The following is a 22709-nucleotide window of genomic DNA, read 5'->3' on the forward strand; positions in this document are numbered from 1 at the left end:
AGAAATCATTAAGTGTCATGCGAACTGCACAGCACAGGTCTCTCTAGATACAGGGGCATGTTTTAGGAGAACTTCGCAAAGAGGACAATAGTGGACGGATTTACGTAATCCCTTTCACAGTCAGTGAATCTTTGTAAGCCCACAGGCATGCCCAATGCCTGAAAAAGCACTGCTGCACTGGGCCACCTGAGTAGTTTACATGGGCATTAACTACTACATTATCCCCATTCATATTCAAATTACCTTTTACAGCCCAATCTTATGTACGTTCACATACAAGTAAGTCCTGTTGTTGAGGCTTACTCCCAAAGCAAGTGTCTGTATGACTGCAGCCTTGTTTCTGTCTGAACAGGTCATAGTGGGGCACAATAGTTGGAGAAAAAACATGAACATGGTGAGCTGCCTTAGACTGAGTCAGACCACTGGTTCATGAACAGTTTTGTACTGTCCACATGGACAGGCAGGGCTCTCTCCTGGTCCTACCTGAAGATGCCAAGGATTGAACCCGGGACCTTCTGCAGGGAAATCAGAAGCTCTTCTACTGAGCAGGCCTGTTATTGCTTCAGAAGCCTCACGGATTGTCGCCAATCCAAACCGCTATTGCTTAAACTAGCTTGTTGGCTGAGCGGATCTGCCAGGAGCATGTCTTCCCTGAGATGTCATCGCGAGATGTCAAAAGCATTGGTGCTGATCTGCGCTAACTAGGAGACCGTATGAAAGGGATGTCATCCATTCAAGGAACAAGATGTAGTTAAACAGCAAAACAACAATAATTGCCCCTAATTTCCCAAGCAAGAAAGAAACAAGCCTGCAAATATCAGAAGAGTCTCAGCCCTGCATTTCCATGCGATGCTTTATTTCAGTTCATGAATAATGGATACCATTCTTTCTGTGTCTCATTGCTTCGCACAACGTAAAAAGATGTGCATTATGCAAATATAATGTCTTAAAATGGTCTCCTGTCAAATACATATTGTTTTCTGTTTCTGTTTTTAATGTAATTGACAAAACACTTGATAGTACTGATTATGCCTCCCCCTGTAAACAAGTTGTTTTATGGGTATCAGCAGCTGTGTTTATGCCTCTATGAATTTCTGACTTCAATATGAAGTTGTCATTGCACTGTGAAAGAGCACTGCACAAAATCCTAAGCATGCTACACACCAGCTGGCAAATAAATAAACAAATAAATCCTTTCAGTAATAAAGACAGGTAAAACAATATTGGTATACTCCAAAGCAGCATCAAAAAGTTTTATTGGATTTGCTCTTTTAGATTTTATGTACATGTTTGTACTTTAACTAGGAATACCAAGGAATGTAGAAAAAAACCTAGATTTATGGCATGATTCAATCACCTTGGCTAAAGCAGGGCAAGGCAACTTCACATTAGCAAAATCCCAGAGGTGTATTCAAGACTAGAACTGCATTACTATTCTTGGTAATAAACAGAAAGACCGAGAAACAGTTATTATGCTCATAGGCATAATAACCCAGCCCAGAAAGTTTCCAAGGCTGAGAAAACTTTGCTCTACTTGCTTTCATGTTATGCTATTTAGACTGAATATTGTTTTGAAACTTTTGTTAGATGTCTTTTGGGCACGTCAAGGGGACAAAAAGCGACATTTGTGTGGTAACACTAAGAGTACAGGTATTTCCTTTCCTGTTCAGAAACAATTTTATGCACAGTGTTCTGAATTGATATAAATGAGTAATGTACTAGCACTGCATAATGTGGTCAATGGGCAAGTTCAAGTCACTCACGTTTATTTTGAAAAATCTTATGGGCCCTCTCCAGTTATAATATCAAGCTGTGTTTTATCTTTATGACTTGTGTAAATGCACAATGCAAATAGATTTGGGGCCAGTGTAGGTTTTGGCATGCCACCCACAAACAACTGAGGATCCTGAGAGCCGCACCAAGGAGGTACAATACAAACACACTCAATATATGCATATATTAATAAAGTCCTTTACTAAGGAACAGAATACATTTTAAAGATTGCCAGTTTTAAAATATAGCATATTTTAAGCTCCACTGTCAAAAACATCACTCGATACCTTGCCATGTACCAGGCCACCATGATCCTGCTGAAAGCTGATTTCTTGTTCATGCATTCCAGCCTGTAAATGAACTTGATCTTTTTGCCACAGTTTTCTTTAATTTTTCACTGCCTAAGGAACAGGGAGGGGAGGGGTTACTGTATTCAGCATTCTCTCTTCTGTATTTTTGCATTAGTTTAACCATCACCAATTTTCAAACAGACTCCAGCCTAATTCATATAATATCTCTTATAAACAAAAAACCATTGTTTAGGGAAAGTTAGACTACAGCAGCGTCCTTAACTAAGAAACTGCCATGGTAAATTGTGCAGCGGAAACATGCAAACCACTCTCAATGATCTGGTTGTTCTCCTGTTGTGTGTTTGAGCTAGTCTGATTCACTCCTTGGTTACTAGAAGAGTACTTCACAGTAGCCATGGTGAATCTGTCAAGTTTATCTGTTTCTCATTTTTCAATCTCAAGTTCAGTTCTCCACAACAATTTTGGGTTGTTGTTGTTTTTACAAATCCTCATGAAAATTCATCAGCACTTTAGTGTGAATTTCTCTTTATACAAACTTCTGTATGCAATTTTGCCTAATACACATGCTTTTTCTAAAACAATTTCCTTACTATAATGTGTTTTATAGGTTATTTGCACCTATAGGTGTGTTTCAATGCAAACTTGACCCTAGTATATGCATTTTCATACACAGTATCAAATTTTATTTCTGTCACAAACCAGCATAAGATAAAACATACAAATAAACTGAACACATAAGACTTAAAACAGGTAGGGGATACACATTATTTGGCCCTTCAAAATTCAGAAAGGTGCAAATTTTTTAGGAAATGTTTCAGTTTGCATATTGCTTGGGAAAGTGCAAACTATCTCCCCCATACTTAAATCATGGTAAGTCCAACTTTAAGTTGTCAGTCAATAGGGTTGCAGAATAGAGAGCAAAGGCATTGAAAGGAGCAGTATCCCTAGAACATGGTGGGAGGAAAAAGCTTTGTAGTACTCATTGCACGATCCATTGGATTCTTAAGAAGCAAACTTAATGATCTTTGAATGTCACATGAAGGTGGAGGGTGGACCTCCTGACTATCCTATGGAAGGTTACTGGTGAAGGTTACTGGCCCAAGGAAGCTGCTCCATGCAGAGAAAGGGCTCCTATACCATTGCTGGGGAGGCAGTGAGCCTGAGCATGATAATCTAGGCAAGACACTCTGTAGCCCCTCTACTGTTCATGCTTCTAGGAAGTCATACTTGTGCACTATGAGAAATACTCCCAGGCAGATTAGGATTCTGGGGCAAAGAGTGCATCTAATCTTGACCCAAGGGTGCTCAACAAACAGCCTTGTGTCATTTCTTATCGCTAGGTGAAGGTGGAGTTTATCTAGTTCTGTAGGATTTATTTTTCTGCACTACCAATGCAGGGTGTGACTGCAGCCTCTGTATGGAGTTGGACTTGAGAGTTACCTGTCTCTAGGTGTTCCTTCTGGGGGAAAATCCAGGCCCAGTAAACAATAGAAAACTAAGCAGCCTTATTCATTCAAATGGCCAGGGCCTAGAGAAGCTCAGAAGACAGCAGGGGGTTTCAAGTTTCCAAGAATTGCTAGCCATAAGGCACTGCATCTCACAGGTAGTACTCTGGCTAATGGCAGGCATGCCACATTGGGGGGTGGGAAGAGATGGTTCAGTTGCTTGGCAAAAGGATTCCTGCCATGTGCTGAGGTTGCACTGCGCTCCCCGCAATGTACGAAGTGCATCATATCCTCAGGTTTCCTTTCTGCAGCTTCTGTTGAACATTTTAAGGCCTTCAATTGCAACCTTTTTGAGATGGAAAACAATAATCACGGTAAGAAAAACTAATTGCCAGATTCCTGTGTAGCTGGCAAATGTGAGTCTTTCTTCACTGAGAACACCAATTCAGTAGTCAGGCACAGTTAAAAAAGGGGGGGGCAAATGATAAGATTTATTAGGAGAGCAATAGTAAATATAACACGAAGTATTTTCCCCCTGAAAAGGCATTGTATAAATCCAGTGTAGTCTTCGGGACTCTGCAGACATTATTTTTATTGTGCATTCATGATGATTTGTGCTCATGCTGCTATCAGGGAAGTCACATGCAATTCTGCTTTAAATACTGTTTGCACCTGCAAAGGCTGTGGGCTTTTACACAGCTTCATTTCTAATCAGCCTCCTGCCTGAAATCCTGTAATATTTTATACCACCAGTCTGGAGAAGCCGGTTAATTTATTTTGTGGCAGAATGATTATATTACTACAGACTGATCTAAGAGAAAGGTAGAGTATGGCAGCAGGGGGAACTACAAAACTCACAAGCCAATATGGCTTTAAATATATGTGGCTCCAGCTGCTTGGAACATAGATTCCTGCCAGGGGATAAGATGGATTACATTGCCTGCATTATAATATACAAAGTAGATCATGTTTTCAAGTTTTCTTTCTGAAGCTTCTGTTGAAGCTTCCAGGGCTTGGTGAGCACTTTAATATTTTGAAAGTGTTTATATATAAAAACAATTCTAGTACAAATTCTAACAATATGAAAAAATAAAATAAATGATTACCAGATGCTGATGATAAACTGGAGCGATTCTTCCCTGAGAGCACCAATCCAGTATTCAAGCATAATAATAATATAGAAAAGCAAATGTTAGGATGTATTTAAAAAGCAACTGCACACCTAACAGCAAATATATATTATCAATGTGTTTTATAAATCTGCAGTGTAGTATTTGGTTGATTTTGTGACTATTTAAGGAAATTACTGCAGACTTCTCTTTTCACAGGTTTTAATATGCAGAGCCTAGGGCTTGCCAATCAGAAGGTCGGCGGTTCGAATCCCTGTGACAGGGTGAGTTCCCGTTGCTCGGTCCCTGCTCCTGCCAACCTAGCAGTTCGAAAGCACGTCAAAAGTGCAAGTAAATAAATAAGAACCTCTCTGGTGGGAAGGTAAATGGCGTTTCCATGCGCTGCTCTGGTTTGCCAGAACCGGCTTAGTCATGCTGGCCACATGACCCGGAAGCTGTACGCCGGCTCCCTTGGCCTGTAAAGCGAGATGAGCGCCGCAACCCCAGAGTCATCTGTGACTGGACCTTATGGTCAGGGGATACCTTTACCTTTACCTATATTGTTTTTAGGACTTTATTCCTATTCTTCAACTTCCCTGAATCACCCTCACATAGCTGAAGGGCTGTTTATAAAGGTGGAAGGGGGAATATGCAACACTGTTTCTTGAGCATAGAATCATATGAGTTGGAAGGGAGTATGCAGCTGCCCTTACGGGGATCGAACCTGCAGCCTTGGCGTTATGAGCGCCATGCTCTAAACCAGGATTCTTCAACCTTGGCCCTCCAGATGTTTTGAGACTACAATTCCCATCATCCCTGACCACTGGTCCTGCTAGCTAGGGATCATGGGAATTGTAGGCAAAAAACATCTGGAGGGCCAAGGTTGAGGAAGCCTGCTCTAAACCAACTGAGCTATTCTGTTCTGCCCCAGTTTATCCTCCACCGAAAACACTGTCTTGCTGCCTGCTGTGATAAAATTATATAATTTACACCGTTTACAAAATCAATAATGTGAATTATGTGGCCATTGCCTTATTCCACCCCATTCATTTTTATGCAAATGTGTGTGGGGGGGGAGAAACCTAATCAATTACGTATCAATGGTGGACTCAAAGCAACAACAGTGAATAGCAATTATATTCACTGGATTGATAAGCAAACACCAGCAATTTCTACTCCTGTTTTCGTCAAAATACTCAGACATCCCTAGGTACATGCATATGTTTGTGTGTGCAAGATTCAGACTGTGCAAATGCAAGCACCTTAACAATCATAGCTACATTTCCAAGCTTGAAGGAAGAAAGCGTCCTATTATTTTTTATGTTTAAGTATCTTTTAAGTATCTATTTAATTATTACCATTAATTCCTGTGACTGATGCCATGCTTTGTCGTGAGTACATCTTTCGCCTTAATAAGGAAATGTTGTCGGAATACGTTGTCAGAGAGCCACATTTAAATGGTCTCCCCAAGTTTTGTTCTTTGTTTTTGCTAATGGCTAATTCAAAAACATGAGAAATTATGTTATGCAATATATATATTTTCATAAGAAAAAGTTTTTTCTGAATTAAAGGATTAAAACGAACTCTAAAACAAAAAAAGCCATAAAATATTTAGCTAAGGCAGAACAGAAATCAGAATGTAAGTAAACAAGTATCATATGTACAGCTTTCACTGCTAGAATAGCAGTCGCTTTAATAATTCTGATGACTTGAGGAGGCATATTTTTCTACGTAATAAAACCCAATTTAAGGCACACGTAGCACAGTTGTGTGTTGTATCCAAGACTTCTGTTCCACTTGTCCAACAGATTTCTTCTTAGGAGTGGAACTTCTCCCTCCTTCCGCCTGCAGTCCCACACACTCCAAATCTGCTGATGAAGGCTGGAGGACCCTCAAGAGCAATTTCAGGGGCATGAAGGAAGAAGAAGTTCTGTTGCTCAAGTGGAATACTGCTTGCACAGCACCGAAGACAACCTTTAGTCTTTCCAGTAAAACATGGGGAGCACTCAGGAACAACAAAATGAAAAACTGGCATAAGGGTTCATCTTTCCCATAAAATGTGCTTTAAAAATTTCTTCCCCTAGGATCTGCTTGAGATGGGTTGAAAATTACTGAGGCCCACTGGTCACAGAACAATGTTGCAGTGGCAGAGGCTTCCACAAAATGGTGGCAGATAAAGGCAGCAGACATGATGTTCTGTTGCTATCACTGCATTCTTTGCCACGGTGTTTTCCTTGTGGCAGGGACTTGCATTGCTCAGCTTTCCGGAAGCTGAAAACAGATGTTTGTTCTAAAAGACTGTGTTTCAGCCTCCCAATTTTAATAAGAATTTACTGATCTAGGGACTCTAGGTATGCTTTTAAATATTTTCCTTCCAACCCAAGCATGACTCTCAAAGTATTTTTACTCATCTCCTGTAATTTATTCTCCAATCCTATTTTCACAATCAACTTGTATTTATTTATATTTATCACATTTTCATCTATCTATCTATCTATCATCTATCTATCTATCTATCTATCTATCTATCTATCTATCTATCTATCACCTTTATATGCCAACTTTATCTTCCAAGGCGCTCAAGGTGGTCTACATGGTTCTCCTCCTCCCCATTTCATCCTCACAACATCCCTGTGAGGTGAAAAAATGTTGACTGGCCCAACGTCACCCAGTGAGCTTCACAGCTGTGTGGGGATTTGAACCCTGCTCTCCCAAGTCCTAGTCCAACCCTCTAACTATTACGCCACACTAGCTTGTACCTTTTTCTCCCCTCCAAACTCCCAGTTTCTTTCATCTCTGTTTCCTGGTCATTCACTTTTCCTGCAACCTCTTTTCCCTTACACCCCCTTCTTTTCTACTCCCAGTTTAATTATTATTAATAATAAAATTTTAACCCTTCATTTCGCTTTCCAATTCCCTTCAACATCTCTTTTGGCCCTTTCCCCTCAGAGGAGGGAGACCTTCCTTCCTTCCCTCCCTCCCTCCATCCACCAAACATCTGTCTCCCAGCCACTTCTGCTCAGAATGCAAGGACCTTCTGGTGATAGCACAATCGAAAGGCTGCAGTACGGCCAGATGACAGGGCAGGCAAATGATGAGAGACTGGACAGGTTGTGGCACTGAGGCCCACCTCCACTGTTCGAGAATCAGTGCCATGAAACACTGTGTTGAATAACAGACACACTACGCAAGGTTCTTAACCGAGTAGCTTGGCCCTTGAGTGCATTTTCTTGAACGGGACCTTTGTGCAAGATTTTCTGAAAGCTTGGTAGGCAAAGGAGACAGGTATTTTGACAGGCTTCTTAAATACCACACAGAGAAATACAAAAATAGACCCACAACTCTTTGCAGGTGAAAGCCAGCTGTGTGAGCGGATTCTGTAGGTTTATAGCCCAAGGGCAGGAAGTGTTCTGGCGAGGGGAGCATGGGGGAAAGTGCCTTTGACTTGGAATTTTCTGCAGAATGACAACTGGAGAGGAAAGAAGCATTCCTCAGAACAATGCAAAGCCGGCTGTGTGGCTTGCACAGGCTCTCCAGCCAAGCTAATAAGCACCGTGTGGATTCTCCACTCATCTCTACTCAAGGAATAAGTTAACTATGAAGTTCCCATAAAGTACTGTTTAGTTAATGTATCTTAGTCTCCAGTTGTTGTTGTTGCTGTTGCTGCTGCTGGGTTTATGGTCACATAGAATCATAGTATTGTAGAGTGTAAGGGGCGACAATGATCACTGTCCTAGTTCAATTCCCTGCAATGCAGAAATCTTTCACCCAACGTAAAGCTCGAACCCACAACCCAGAGATTAAGAGTCTCATGCTCTACCGACTGACCTAAGGGTGAAGACACTTTATAAATTAGCAGCCTGTTACCATCTGCCCTTTTTTTTGGGGGGGGGGGAGAACCAAAACTTTAAAAAGTTTAAGTTACTGTAATCTAGAGTTCTGATGTATGGGGTAAACAACAAAAAAAAATTAAGTATCCTGAACAATCTACTTGCAACGATTCCAGACAACCAGATTCCTGCCACGCAGCAGGACAGAGCAGCTTTCAGGCAGCACCAGAAAAGATGAAGGCAGGAACAGGGAGCCTGAATGGTGCTGCAAGGCTTTTAACCTATTGGCCCTAGCAGGGTGGCATTGGGGCTCTGCTTCAGGCATCTTGCACCAGCACTTCAGACAGCATTCCATCATGCAGGAAAAATGGTGGCAGCTGAACAAGAGGCTGTGTTTTGTGCTGGACAATATAGTGCAGGCATAGGAAAACTCCAGCCCTCCAGAGGTTTGGGACTACAACTCCCATCATCCCTGACCACTGGTCCTGTTAGCTAGGGATGATGGGAATTGTAGTCCCAAACATCTGGAGGGCCAGAGTTTGCCTATGCCTGATATAGTGAATTGGGCTCGTATGCAACTAAGTCCATGGAAATTAATGAACCTAAATGAGCTGTGTCCATTAACGTCAGTGGATCTGCGCCTGTGGTTTGTTAAATGAGTTTCCTAATATACCTAAGCCTACAGGCAGCAATAGCCTCCCAGCAGAAGCATCACTGCTATGTACATGGAAGGGGAGGGGAAAGGTGGCAGGTGAGGTTGGGGATCCTTGACGCACCAGTGGAGCTACTCTGGCGTCTCCACCAGAGCAGCCATGCAGCCACGGCCTTGCCCTCTCCCTCTTAGTAAAGTAGCAGTGACACGGCTGCCAGGAGGACATAGCTGAGGGTCACCCCACTGAGGGAGGTGCTCCTGTAGGTTTCTATAACCAAAGGACATTTTCGAGGAATCCAACTAACTGAAAGGCAAAGCAAGGCAAAGCAGGCATTTGTAGCATAATCATTTCAAGTACATTTACTGGCTCTTACAGTTGGAGAGGAATCTAGCTCCATCAAACAGGTCTATTTCAGTTACGGTGTGAAAAACATTTAGAGACCAGAGGTATCTATAAAAAGAAAAAAATCATCAGAAGATAAGGAACGTGGTTTTATTAACATTTATGCATTGTAATATATTTATGCACAATTACCTTCATTTCATAGTTTATTCAACATCACAAAACGTAAGAACAAAGGAAACTGCTTTATACTGAGACAGGCCATTGGCTGGCCACGATTAATACAGTCTACAATGGCTGAATGAAGCTCTCTGGGGTTTCATGCATGAGTATACTTCCCTCATGTTGCAATCCTGTGCCTGATTTACCTGGGGGTAAAGTCCCATTAAGCTCCTTCAGAATAGACATGTCTAAGTTCTCTCTGCTAATTTTAGAAGCCTTTCTGCGCAGATGTAGATTTTTTTTTTTTTTAAGTCAAGGTATGTCTAGGGTGGATTGATTTAAATCATCAAGAAAGGAATGTGAAATCATTAATCAAATTATTTAAAGATCTAGTTACTTATTTAAATATTTCCTAAAATGAAGTGCATGCTAATTGCTTAAGGTAACCACATTGTTTGATAACTGGAGTACTAACTGAGCAAATTGCAGCGATCAGTTAATTTCCGGGCATCAAATAGGATTAAAAGGTCAATAAGATAGATCAGAGGATAACAGCTGTGGTGATGTGCCCCACAATTCTTTCTTGAAAACAGCATTTCAAAAGACGGCTATTCATTTATTTTTATGAAGGTTATATATAAAAGGTCAGTTTTAATGTTCAAACATGCTTTTTTAAAAAAAGAAAAAAGAATATTATAGCAGGAATTTTAAAAATCCAAATTACATGTTAATAAATAATGACAATGACGATGATGATGTGTCTGTATATTATTTATTCCCTAAGGACATGGGTGGCCCTGTGGTCTAAACCACTGAGCCTAGGGCTTGCAATTGGAAGGTTGGCAGTTTGAATCCCTGCAACGGGGTGAGCTCCCATTGTTTGGTCCTAGCTCCTACCCACCTAGCAGTTCGAAAGCACATCAAAGTGCAAGTAGATAAATAGGTACCACTCCGGCGGGAAGGTAAACAGAGTTTCCGTGCGCTGCTCTGGTTTTGCCAGAAGCGGCTTAGTCATGCTGGCCACATGACCCGGAAAATTTGTCTGTGGACAAACGTCGGCTCCCTCGGCCAGTAAAGCAAGATGCTCACTGCAACCCCAGAGGTGTTCGTGACTGGACTTAACTGTCTCTTTACCTTTACCTTTACATTAAATCAATTGTATATGTTATTTAAGAGTACATTCATTCTGTGCATTTCTGGTAGTGAAGGAATGATTCTGCAGTTGATTCATTCTGATCCCATATCACTGTGGATACACACACTTAATGTACTTCACATGTGTATGTTGTGAAATCCTGGAACTGTTCTTTGAAAATCAAACTACACATTACACAGAAATAAACATGATGTAAATAAATACACAAACACACACCAATCATTCTTTGTGTATAGCTAGAAAAGCCACTTCAGGAGAAGGCAATTGGGAGCCCATTGTTATTTCCTCACTCCAAATTATCTCCCAAGTTATTTGAAAATCCCATGTCAGTGGAGATGAAAGCTGCCCGGAAAGGGATTTGGAATGGAGAATGGTTAAATATATCCCAGCAACACTTCAAGTCACCCATTCCCCAAATGGCTTTTCCTGATTGTTGTTGTTGTTTTTAATTGCCCTGAAGGAGAAATCCAGTTTCTCTGTGAAGTACAGTACTGCTGCAATTACAGTGGAAGATACAAACTGAAATTGAATAAGTGCAAAGAAATTACTTCGCTACTTCAAGCCCTTTTCAAAAGCACAGCGTCCCCTCCAATAGTTTGCATTTGCTATCATGCAATTTTATACTGCATGCAGCAGCTGCTTGCATTCCTACTCACTTATCATAGAATGAAGGAATTTTCGGACTATAAAAATCTTCCACATCAAAGAAATTCCTGCTTTCCCAGGAAATATCAGATGCCTATTGGGAAACAAAAACAATTAAATAATCTTCAGAGAGGTACCGGTGTGTTCAGAAAAATCAGTACTACTAGACACTGGAATATAAGGGTTGATTAAGAGCACGTGTAGGATTTCTAAAAGGTGCAATGCTGTAAATTGACTTATTTACAGTATTTGGAATCTGGATAACTCAGAATTTGATACTGGAGTAGAGGATCTTGGTTTTGGTTTTCATTGTCAGGGATGAAAATAAGTGGAAAGACTATTTTAGGCTGTGCCTATAGCAGATTATTTGGTCCTTTCTTAGTATTGCAATTCCAGCGCTACTAGCCATTCTACAGATGGGCAGTTGTGCAAACACAATGGAGGCTTTCCTTCAAGGATGTAACATATAGATGTATAGAGTCATTTAAAAGTGGGGATGTAATCTATTGTAGCGCTAGATATAGAGGACAATGCTTTTGTAAAGAATATAAAAATGCTGTTCAAATCATGTCATCGTGGGGAAAAGTCTGCATTCGACTTTCCTATGTCAGAGAATAACACTGGACTTAATTAAAAAGCATGCAAGTGGGTGGGTGATGTCACACTTCCTTAAGAATTTCAGAGTTAATCAAAACAGAAACACTAGAAATGTAATCATATCTGTAGAAGTCAAGAGATGGCTTCTTTAATGATTGTGTGAACCACTGAAATCCTGAAAAGAAACATGAGTGGGTTCCAGTAATAATGCATAGATTTCACAGCCACTGTCTTATTAATATTACACACAGAGAGAAAATATTTTCAATATCTGACAAGGAAACAGAACCAGGCTACATAACATTCTATCCACAGCAAATACAGTTATCACATGATAACCTGAATGTATTAAATTGCTACTGCTGGCTATAGCCTTACTATAGTCTGCCATGTCACGGTAATCATACATAATCACAAACAGTGCTTGTTTCTTCACCCCCAATGAGGAGCTGTGTGGTGAAGAACATGAAATTCATAGGGATGGAAACAAGAGGTGTGAACCGAGCACAAGATTTGGTTCCGACTCCCACTCAACGTTCTGAAAAAAACAGCCTGAGACAGTAGAAACCAATTTCTGAGTCTCCAATTTGTCACAAAACAAATCCCAACTCAGAAAAACAAAGCTTTGTGGCCCTTCAATTCACTATTCACTATTATAAATATTATAATTATTATTTTTATATGACTATAACTTCCCAGCTTATTGACAGTAATGAGTGAGTTCTATAGCTGAATAGCCCCTAGCAAGTAGCTAAAGTCTGTCAAATTACATACTAATAGGTCCAGTGGTTTGTTTTTTTGTGCTAGACATTTTTTCAGAATTGGATAAAATCTGGTAGCCCCTTCGGAGGCAATTATGAGGCAAACCAATGAAAACCATAAGTTCCAGGAGAATGCCATTTACCTTTTCGTGATCTTTATTTTTCTTCGGCGGAGGCAGTTTCCCAAGGGAGTTTAAAATAGCTCCCCTTAAGATCATAGTGCAAATATGAGATGAATTCAGCTTGAAACTAAAGTTCAAATCTGTAAGGGCTCTCATTTTTTCTTTTGCTGAGCTCCATGCAAGAGCTCTGATACAGTACACATCCTAGGAAATAAAAAGTGTAGCAGTCAGCAAAAACTGGGAAAAAGGTGTTTTGCCTAAATCACAGCTTAAATCCACAGGTAGCTTAAACTACCAGGTTCAAATCCCCACTCAGGGATGGAGCTTACCTTAGGAAAGTCAACACAGGAAGCTGTCTTATAATCAGTCAGATCATTGGTCTGTCTAGCTGTCTAGCTCAGTATTGAGTGGCAGCAGCTCTCTAGGTTTTCAGGGGGAATGCCCAGCTCTACCTGGGATTCAACCTGGGATCTTCAGCATATTACTACTGCCCCTCGCCAGAAGTCACTACTTTTCAGCTCCTAACTTACTTCACAGGCCTCCCACAAAGATGAAATGGGTGAGAGAACTTCGTAGATCACAGACAGGCTACAAGGGTAGCATTACTCCAAACTGTACAGTTCAAAACAGCTTACAATAAAACAATATATATATATAATTCTACAAACACAAATCACACAATGATTAAGCTAAGAAATAAACAGAGAAAACAACTGAACTGGTCTACTTTAAAGGAACACTTCAATGAAAGGCACAAGAGAACGGCAGCCTTCCTTCCAACAGCACCAGTCACAGTAGGAAGACATACCTAGAGAAGATGTTCTCCAGGCATTGCACAGCTACAGATATGGCCCTCATTATGCTTCTCTACATTCCTCACCTCCAAATAGAGGAGGAAACAGAGAAGAGCCTCTACCACTGATTTAAGGTGATGAGCAGGTCCAATATTTCTGATAGCTAAGACCCAGCCAACTGAAGAGCTTTAGAGGTTAAAACTAGCACTTTGGAATGTACCCAGAAACTAACTAAGAGCCAGTGTGGATGCAAACTGTGGTGAGATTATGACTGAAGCCACACCACTGCATTTTAAACCTTTCTCAAACTGTGGTCTGTGAGCTCCAGATGATCCACGTTAAGGCTGCGGAACTACCAAGAATATCAAGAGTTGGTCCTGGCACTGGATTGACTTTTTGCAATGATAGAGGTAGAGAATGCTTTGACAAGGGGCAAATCATCACATAGGGCAAAGAGGCCCCAGTCTTTATTGATTTCTGTAATATGGTGCTGGTACAGACTGCTACTTTTTCCTTTAAAAAATCACCAGTTGAAAGGGCGCTTCTCAGCAGCTTGGTCTCAGGTCTATGGCGATAACAGCATGGGGGCATTATTCATCCATTGCACTAAAAAGGCAAGACTACGGTTATTAAAATATCAATTATGTATGTGCTTAGATTAGTAGAACACCAAAAAAAATATTAAGAGGTTCACCAAGAGCCTCAGGAATTTCCAAGTGGTCTGCAGGGGGGCGAGGAGTTTGGGAACCACAGATTTAGGAAGTATTATTAATCCAGTGTAAGCACTGCATATGGTTTTACATTGTTATACATCTTGCTGGTTAGATTTCTGAGAACAGGGCAATCCATGTGGATTAAGGCAACTCCCTGCCAGAATCCTGAAGGCAATAAAGGAGCGTTAACAGTCAAGAATGATGTATTGTAGGCCTCTGTGTGAAAAGAAACAAAAGAAGCTTCAGATTTGACTGACAGACAGAGAAACATACACAGAGAAAGAGGAGTTTGTAATTCCTTTATAAACTAACAGCATCAGGAGATTCAGAGCTGCTTCTCTCTGGAGATCAGATGAAGGGTGGTAGATTTGGTTGGCTGATATGAATGTTAAAGATGTACCTTCTCCTATACCCAACCTGTATATCTGTAAATAAACTAAAACATTACAAAACACTGTAAGCATCCAGTGTCCTTCTTCCAAAGGGAACCAAATTCAGCTACGTGCTGAGCCCTGGAATTTTTCGTCACTCAAGAGAAACAAGGAGAGTGCAACTATATGTTTGTGCTCAATTAACAGCAAGTTCTACTAGATTCATAGACATAGTATAGCATATGTTTACCGCATCAGCTTGTGTTTATATACACAGTTTTATGGCGCAGCAGTCTAATTTTTATCAAATCGTGAAATGGCTTTGTGCAACTGAGGCCTTGGACATGGATGCTTGCTTCAACTCTTCATGAGTCTGCAAAGAAATTTGTGTATTTATTTTATTTATTTGGGCTTACCTCTTAGAAAATATGGCACAATTTCCCCGACCAAAAATCTTAAAATTCTACAAGAGTATAAAGTGTACATACAGCGAATCCTATAGTTACACGAACCACAGCATTACTACTCACAGGATTCATGGGGTCTAAATCCACAGCTCTTGTAGCATCACATATTGCTTTTTTGATTTTGCCTAGGAACAGAGCAGAGAGAGTTTCTTCTATGACTAGCAACCACCACAAAATATTATATCAGGCTTCCTCAACCTCGGCCCTCCAGATTTTTTTGGCCTACAACTCCTATGATCCCTAGCTAGCTGGACCAGTGGTCAGGGATGATGAGAACTGTAGTCTCAAAACATCTGGAGGGCCAAGGTTGAGGAAGCCTGTATTATATCAACTTGCTGCTTTTCATTAGTGCACATACAGGCCTGGTTTCTACATCACATTTAATTATAATTAAAAACAAGCTATAGTTTAGTATGAATGAACTATGTACTTGGGCATGCTGGTGAAAAGCTCTTGCCTCTTTCTTCCTCTGCTCCTGCTAAGCTGCCACATCTGAACCTGGTTCAAGGTTTGTTTCTTTCCAAACAAACCATAAGCAATAAGCCAAGAACAAACCTGAGTTACCACTAGTAGTTTGTATGGAAAGAAACAAACCATGAACGAAGAGCAGAGTGCAAACTTCTCGGCAGCATGCACAAGAATCCTGTACATTTGCATTAAATTATGGTTTGTTTTTAACTACTGTTTAATGTGGCATGTGAAACGGGCCACAGCCTTACTAATATAACTCAGCATGAAGGCCAACTGATAACTTTAGCAAGCAACCAATCTCTATCATTGCAAACTACATTTTGTTACTAAACCCAAAGACAAGGCTACCTGTAGGGCCAGAAAATGTTGAGTTGCCATCCAGCTGGTTGGCATGTACTATAATGCTAAAATCAATGGTTTAGTGCTATGTAAACAAGCTGGAACAAGCCCAACAAAACCTTTGTCTCACCTACCTATCTTCCTCCTGCAAAGAGAATGACTTCATTATTATTTAGAATTATTATTATTATTATTATTATTATTATTATTATTATTATTAAATTTGTATACCACTTTTCTGAGCCATAATTCAGCATCTTTTGCAAAGCACAAAAGATTGTAAATGTACCTGCATAAATCTATCAAAATGTTGATAATGCAGTTACTTGATCCATTTAAGAATGCACATGTGTAAATCTGCCTCTGTTGTATGTCTCCATGTAAACCATTTCAATGCAAATTCTATCAACGCTGCTAGATGTTTTGGTTCTTTCAGCTCATTGTGTTGCTTGAAGCAAGCAAAAAATGCAGGAAACCTGCCATCTTGCATTGTTGCTGCTTAGGTAAACTATCAATTACATGCCTAAATGGGCACATAATTGGATTTCCATGCACAGTAATCTATTCAACAGGTGGTGCTGAAGGAAAGATTTTCGACTTATTTTCCTAAATAAATACAAACATGTTTTAGTTTTGGATTTGATATCCTGCTTTATCACTACCCGAAGGAGTCTCAAAGCGGCTAACAATCTCCTTTCCCTTCCTCCCCCACAACAAACACTGTGTGAGGTGAGTGAGGCTAAGAGACTTCAGAGAAGTGTGACTAGCAATAAGGTCACCCAGCAGCTGCATGTGGAGGAACGGGGAATCGAACCCGGTTCACCAGATTATGAGTCCACTGCTCTTAACCGCTACACCACACTGGCCTGCAGGCATTTGTTTTTACTTAAACAGGCAAGAATGTTTTTTCTATGACTAGGTTGAACCGGGCACAGTTTAACTTAAGCTTGGCATGAGGGTGAAAGTGAAGCCTCATTTTTAAGGGAATCCAAGATCTGTAAAATATGGCATCTTAACAGAGCTGGATTGGTTTCAGACTAATTGCAAAACAGGCTTCAACTCTGAAGTAAGTGGTTGAAATAGCCAGGTAGAGGTTTTTTTAGAGAGAGAGGGATCCCACTTCCTTAATGATTCTGAACGTACATTACAAAAATATCAGCCGGTTGAGGTAAGTTGGCAATTGAAAAAAAAAGGATTGATTTGAATTGATTGATTTCAGAAACAAAACCCAAAGTATCTGCCCAGGATTCAGTGCACAGATGTCAAATCCCAGACACACTAGGAACACTGACGATTCACAACAGAATACAGGATGCATCACAGCAAGATGAGGAACATGTATGCAACTCTGTGAAGACCTTCAGATGAATGTATACAGTCTAGGGGAGGTAGGGTCACAGTTGGTGTGATCCCAATCTGCCCACTACCTGTTGATTTTCACTGAATTTAGAAGAACATCTGCCTTTGGCACGTAAGACAGACTCATAACACTGTAGAATCCAAACTCAGATCTTATCACGCTGTTCCATAGTGATGCCAAGGCGGGTAGAATATATTTCAGTTTGACTTATTACTTTTCCTACACAAGCATGTTTATTGAGCTTGGCTACAGAAGCAATATGTCTTACCGCATTTTACATATGCATAAGCTCTCCTCGCAAACGCAGGTGTCTGGTAGTAAGATCCAGAAACACAGCCAACATGACAGACACTCTGGAGAAAAGAGGATACTCTTGTGAGCTGCAATATTATTATATTTAATATAGCCCTGCAATGTGATCTACACAGCTATGCCACATAAACACTGCCATTGTGAATCTAATGGAATTCTTGAGCCATTCACATTAGCTCCATTGCTCTTTTATTTATTTCAAATTACTGGTCTTATTTACCTCAGCAGGGATCTATGAGATTACTCCCCAGACTGTTCAGACTCCTATGGGGATGATTTATGTCATCATTCCAGTGCAGTGTTTCCCATAATTGTACTGAGTTTAAAAAACATTAGAACCCAAGGGGCTAGACAAGGAACTATAACATTAGCAGCATGCTCATATAAATCAATTTATTCCCTTGCAGAGAAAAAGGAACGGAGACAGAATTTAATGAGATTGTATGGGAACTACAAAGGAACCAACAACACTTATAATAACTTATGTTTAATCTGAAGTATAAATAGATCACAGAAATAAAATTTGAAGGCAAAACAATACACACTCTCATTTTTCCATAACTAAAAGTGCAATGCTAGACGCAGAAGCATGTCTGAGAGTATATTAAGTTCAACAGTAGTTACCTGGGTGTTCCGCTTAATGCAATGGGGCTTACCTCCAGATAAGTATGAACAGAACTACAGTGGTACCTCAGGTTACAAACACCTCGGGTTACAAACACTTTGGGTTACACACTCCGCTAACCCAGAAGTAGTACCTCGGGTTAAGAACTTTACCTCAGGATTAGAACAGAAATCGCACGGCAGTGGCGGGGCAGCAGCGGGAGGCCCCATTAGCTAAAGTGGTACCTCAGGTTAAGAACGGTTTCAGGTTAAGAACGTACCTCCAGAACAAATTAAGTTTGTAACCCAAGGTACCACTGTACAGCCTTTGAACAACAAGAGAGTTAAAGGGGTGCTAAAGGAAGAAAATGAGATTGCAGAGAAGCTGAATTAATTATTTGCATTTGTCTTGACTAAAGAAGACGTACAGAAGATCCCTGAGCAAGTCTGAAGAACTGAAGCAAATAGTGGCAAAAAAATGAAGTTTTAGGTATCACTGACAAATTCAATGGTCTAGAAAATAAGAGAGAAGTAGGAAAAGGGCACTAAAGGGGAGGAGAAAAAAACAAGGATTTCTGTTGCCTGGTGATCACTTATCAATCACAGCTCTCACATCACTGACAGGTGGGAGGAGCCAGGATGACTCATTTCAAAGAAATTGCTTAGAAGGGTATCTGCACATTTTGCTGCACAACTTTCTTTCTAGGACAGCTAGACACTTACTTGAAAGAAACAACAACTATGAGCCCCAATGCCTACATAACATCTAATCAATGTACTAAATAATATTATCAATACTACTTAAGTGACTCTACAGCAGTGGTTCTCAAACTTTTTTTCTCTGCACCATGCTTTCAAAATAAAAATTTGCTCACACAACGGTGTTATATTGTGTTTTGTTGCACTACAATTTGTATTCTATGGAATTCAAATTGCAATATGATAAAATATATAATAAATAAAAGCAATAAAGATACAATTACAATTCATATAGTTTCTAGCATAGCACATTACAATTGCTACAACAAGCAGATAAAATTAAGCAATTTGCCAAGACTCTGAGTAATTTTCGATTTGTCAGTGGGGGAAAAAGTTTGGGAATAACTACGGCATAAAATATCCTAACATTTTGAGAAATTAGTTCTTGCTACGAGTCGCCAGTGCCAAAATACTCATTTAGATGTTAGTTCTCATGTGATGTACAGTAATTGTTAAATGTTACCACAACAGTAGCTTGTTAACCTAATTCCTCCTAATCATGGTGTGAATAGTATGCTATTTAAAAATTATGTACGTGAACAATGCATCTAAAAATGCATTCCTTTGATTCATTAAACTTCTCAAAAGGTAACAATTAAATGAAAACAATATGTTTCTCTCCCTACAATACAGAACTGCTGTACAAATTGTACACATAATACAAATGTTACGGAAGTTCCATACCTTGGGGACATTTGCAGCTTCTATTGCATTAGTAAACGCTTCCACAGCATCGCGGTGCAAATCTAATTTTTGGAGAGCAACACCTAGATGATAATAGGTTTCAAACACCTAAAATAAAAGAACCAGGATAGCACATTCTTTATAATATTTTAGTACTGGTATGATTAGAACAGCCCCAGAAGTTCAAAATAATGAGTAATACCCACTATAAGAAGATTTTGTGCTATGAAATAAGAATGCAACCAGGACTATTGGGACTAATAATCAAGAATGACTATTCCCCCAATGTTTAAAAGACAATATAAATAGATTACAGGCACACACACCCATTTACACAGGGGTTACATTACAAGGTGGTGAACGTTTCATGTTGGTGAAATCACGTACAATTGAAACCCATTGAAAAAGCCTGCAAACACCGTTCCGCTCCACCCCGTTCCATACTTTTAGTGAAGTTTCAGTGACATCCTTATGACGTTTCTGGGTCACGTCCAGGTTCATCGCAATGCACATATACATGGTCGCTCACATATTGAACACATGTAAGCTGGGGGCTGCCTGGATACCGTAAAAACAAAACCACCGCCAGAACAGCTATAGGAAGCTTTGATACCATACTAATTATAAAAATATCAGTCAATCAAAAACCAATCCATGCTTTACAGCCAAACCCACAAGTGTGTGCTTAATAGTGTGTGCTTTGGTCCTATTTTTCTTTTAAATGCTAAACTGAAATTACCAGCCGTATACAGCTATGACCAGGAACATATTCTGCAGGAAACTTCATTTTGTTCAAGGAAGATAGCAGCTTTCTATAGTATTCAATTGCCTGAAAACAAAATAAAAATAGCATAAGGACCTCAAGATGGGGTGAAAATGTCCAAGCTTCTGCAAGTAACAAAATTTATGTTTCAAAAACAAAAAGCAGGTCAGAGCAGTTGCTCCTTTTTGTTGTCGCAAGATTCATACGAATGAAATATAATTGTGTGTATATTTGTGTATATGTGTGCATATGTATACACACAACAGTGTGTATTTGTATCCAATATGACTCATGTATAAAGCTTTCGTTTAAAAACAGTACTATTACAAAAGGAAAGGAAAATCACAATAGACATCCCATTTCTCTCAAGCTCTGCCACACCCACTGGCGAAGGAACGGGGGTGCGGAGGGAGCAGACCCCCACAGGTGACGTGCCACCACCAGAATGCGCACCACGCCCCTGCAGGTGGCATGCCACGTCCTTGCAGGTGGCATACCATACCCCCAGGATGTGCGCCACGCCCCCCGCAGGGTGCCAGCCGCACCCCCGCCTATGGCTGTGCGCCCCACCCCCAGTAGCGGAGCATGCAGCTTCGCCACTGGCCACACCATTGTGTCAAAGGACGAAAACAAATGACTGTAATTCTAAAAGGAATGCAAAAGTTTAGTGTCTCAGAATGGTGTGGTGGTTAGTGTTGAACTAGGACCTGGGAGACCAGGGTTCAAATCCCTGCTCGGCCATGAAGCTCACTGGTGGTGACCTTGGGCCAGTCACAGTCTCTCAGCCTAACCAACCTCATAGGGTTGTTGTTGTCCGTTTTCATCAGATTTAGGAGTTATGCGACCCCAGAGCCATCTGAAGACTGCCGTCTATAGGGAATTTTTTTTAATGTTTAACATTTTATTATGTTTTTTATATATGTTGGAAGCTGCCCAGAGTGGCCGGGCAACCCAGATGGGTGAGGTAATAATTATTATTATTATTATTCACAACAGAAATAGATAAAAACATGCAGTAAAAACGTACTAAAAAAGTTAAAAACAGGCATCAGTTAACCAGTGTGGAAAGATGTATTTTTACTTATGCCCTTTTAAAATGTGGGGTGTGGGTTTCGGGGGGGGGAGAGGGGAGAGGGGGTCACTGGTTGCTTTTATTTTCGTTATGTATATTGTGGTTTTATATTTTGATTTTATTCTGCGAGCCGCCCTGAGACCTCCGGGTATAGGGCAGTATATAAATTCAATAAACAATAATAAATGATAAAGATTAGGACGTCACTATTTAAAATGGAGAAATGCCGTATGGAACCCTACGTCACACACAAACGAACGTGCAGCCCATCCAGCATGGAAACTAGGGTGAAACTTCTTCGCGCGGGTCAAGCCAGATGATTATATCCGGAACAAAAATCCCCGCGAAGGTTTCCACAGCCAGATTCGAGCGGTGGAGCCCGAAGGATTCACCGCGCACAGCTTTGAGAGGCGCGCCATTACGCGCGCTCTCGCGCCCCCCGGGCAGCCGCCCTAGCGAGCCGGGAGGAGGCAGAGGCGCCCGTTACCTCCCGCCAGCGCTTGGCCCGCTCGCAGCCTATGGCCGAGTGCAGATACGTGCGCGCCTCCGTCTGGACGCGCCCCACTCTGCAGACGAGCTTGGAGACGGCGGCTTCGAGGTCGGCCTCGGCCGGGTCCTCCGCCCCGGCGCTCTTGGCGAAGGCGGCGGGCTTCGTGCCGGCCGAGGGAGGCGCCGGGCTCCCGCTTTGCCGCCGGCTTTGCCGAGAGAGGCGCCCTTGCTCCATTGCGGTGGGCGAGGCGCGCGAAACTGGCGAGCCCGGCGCGGCGCGGTCGCCATGGCAGCCTTCCACCACGCGCTTCGGAGCCGCAGCCATGGAAACGAGCGGGAAAGGGGCCGGAATAACGCACGGCACCGCAGCCCACTTTCTCTCTGGGGTTCCTGTTTGAATGGGGGGGAGTGTCTCCGTTTTGCACCGTCATGAATTGAAAGAACCCTATAAAAATCCTCAGGGCGTCTCCACCAGTCGTCTGCATTCAGTAGGGAGAGTTTGGGCTGCTTGGCAGGCAATGCATTTTTTTTATTTATTAAAAAAATGGGAGTAGTTTCGCCTTTGGTGCAACGCAGATGGACGTGTTTTGCACGCGGGGGAATGTC

At 41.1% G+C, this 22709-nt stretch overlaps 1 protein-coding gene across 1 annotated transcript; it reads right to left on the minus strand.

The window, feature by feature from the left end:
- Positions 1–1951: 1951 nt before the first annotated feature.
- LOC128422483 (uncharacterized) lies at positions 1952–22428 on the minus strand. The gene is made up of 11 exons (XM_053406564.1): positions 22102–22428; positions 20519–20608; positions 19780–19887; positions 17690–17774; positions 15315–15376; positions 12928–13110; positions 11438–11520; positions 9495–9571; positions 5997–6134; positions 4636–4668; positions 1952–2174 (listed from the first exon to the last, which is right to left on the minus strand). Exons 1-11 carry the CDS (start codon positions 22426–22428, stop codon positions 2110–2112), a joined length of 1251 nt encoding a protein of 416 aa, XP_053262539.1. The 3' UTR covers positions 1952–2109.
- Between the last annotated feature and the right edge of the window lie 281 nt (positions 22429–22709).

The sequence above is a fragment of the Podarcis raffonei genome, chromosome 10, assembly GCF_027172205.1.
Source record: "Podarcis raffonei isolate rPodRaf1 chromosome 10, rPodRaf1.pri, whole genome shotgun sequence".
Taxonomy (NCBI): Eukaryota; Metazoa; Chordata; class Lepidosauria; order Squamata; family Lacertidae; genus Podarcis; species Podarcis raffonei.

Bases quoted from the DNA above. Each gene is read 5' to 3' on its own strand.
- LOC128422483 (XM_053406564.1), bottom strand. From the start codon at position 22,428: ATGGCTGCGGCTCCGAAGCGCGTGGTGGAAGGCTGCCATGGCGACCGC. The intron at 17,775-19,779 runs GTATGGAACTTC...TCTTTTCTCCAG, and splicing joins AAGCTGCAAATGTCCCCAAG to AGTGTCTGTCATGTTGGCTG. The intron at 13,111-15,314 runs GTGAGTAGTAAT...TTTATTTCCTAG, and splicing joins ATTTAGACCCCATGAATCCT to GATGTGTACTGTATCAGAGC.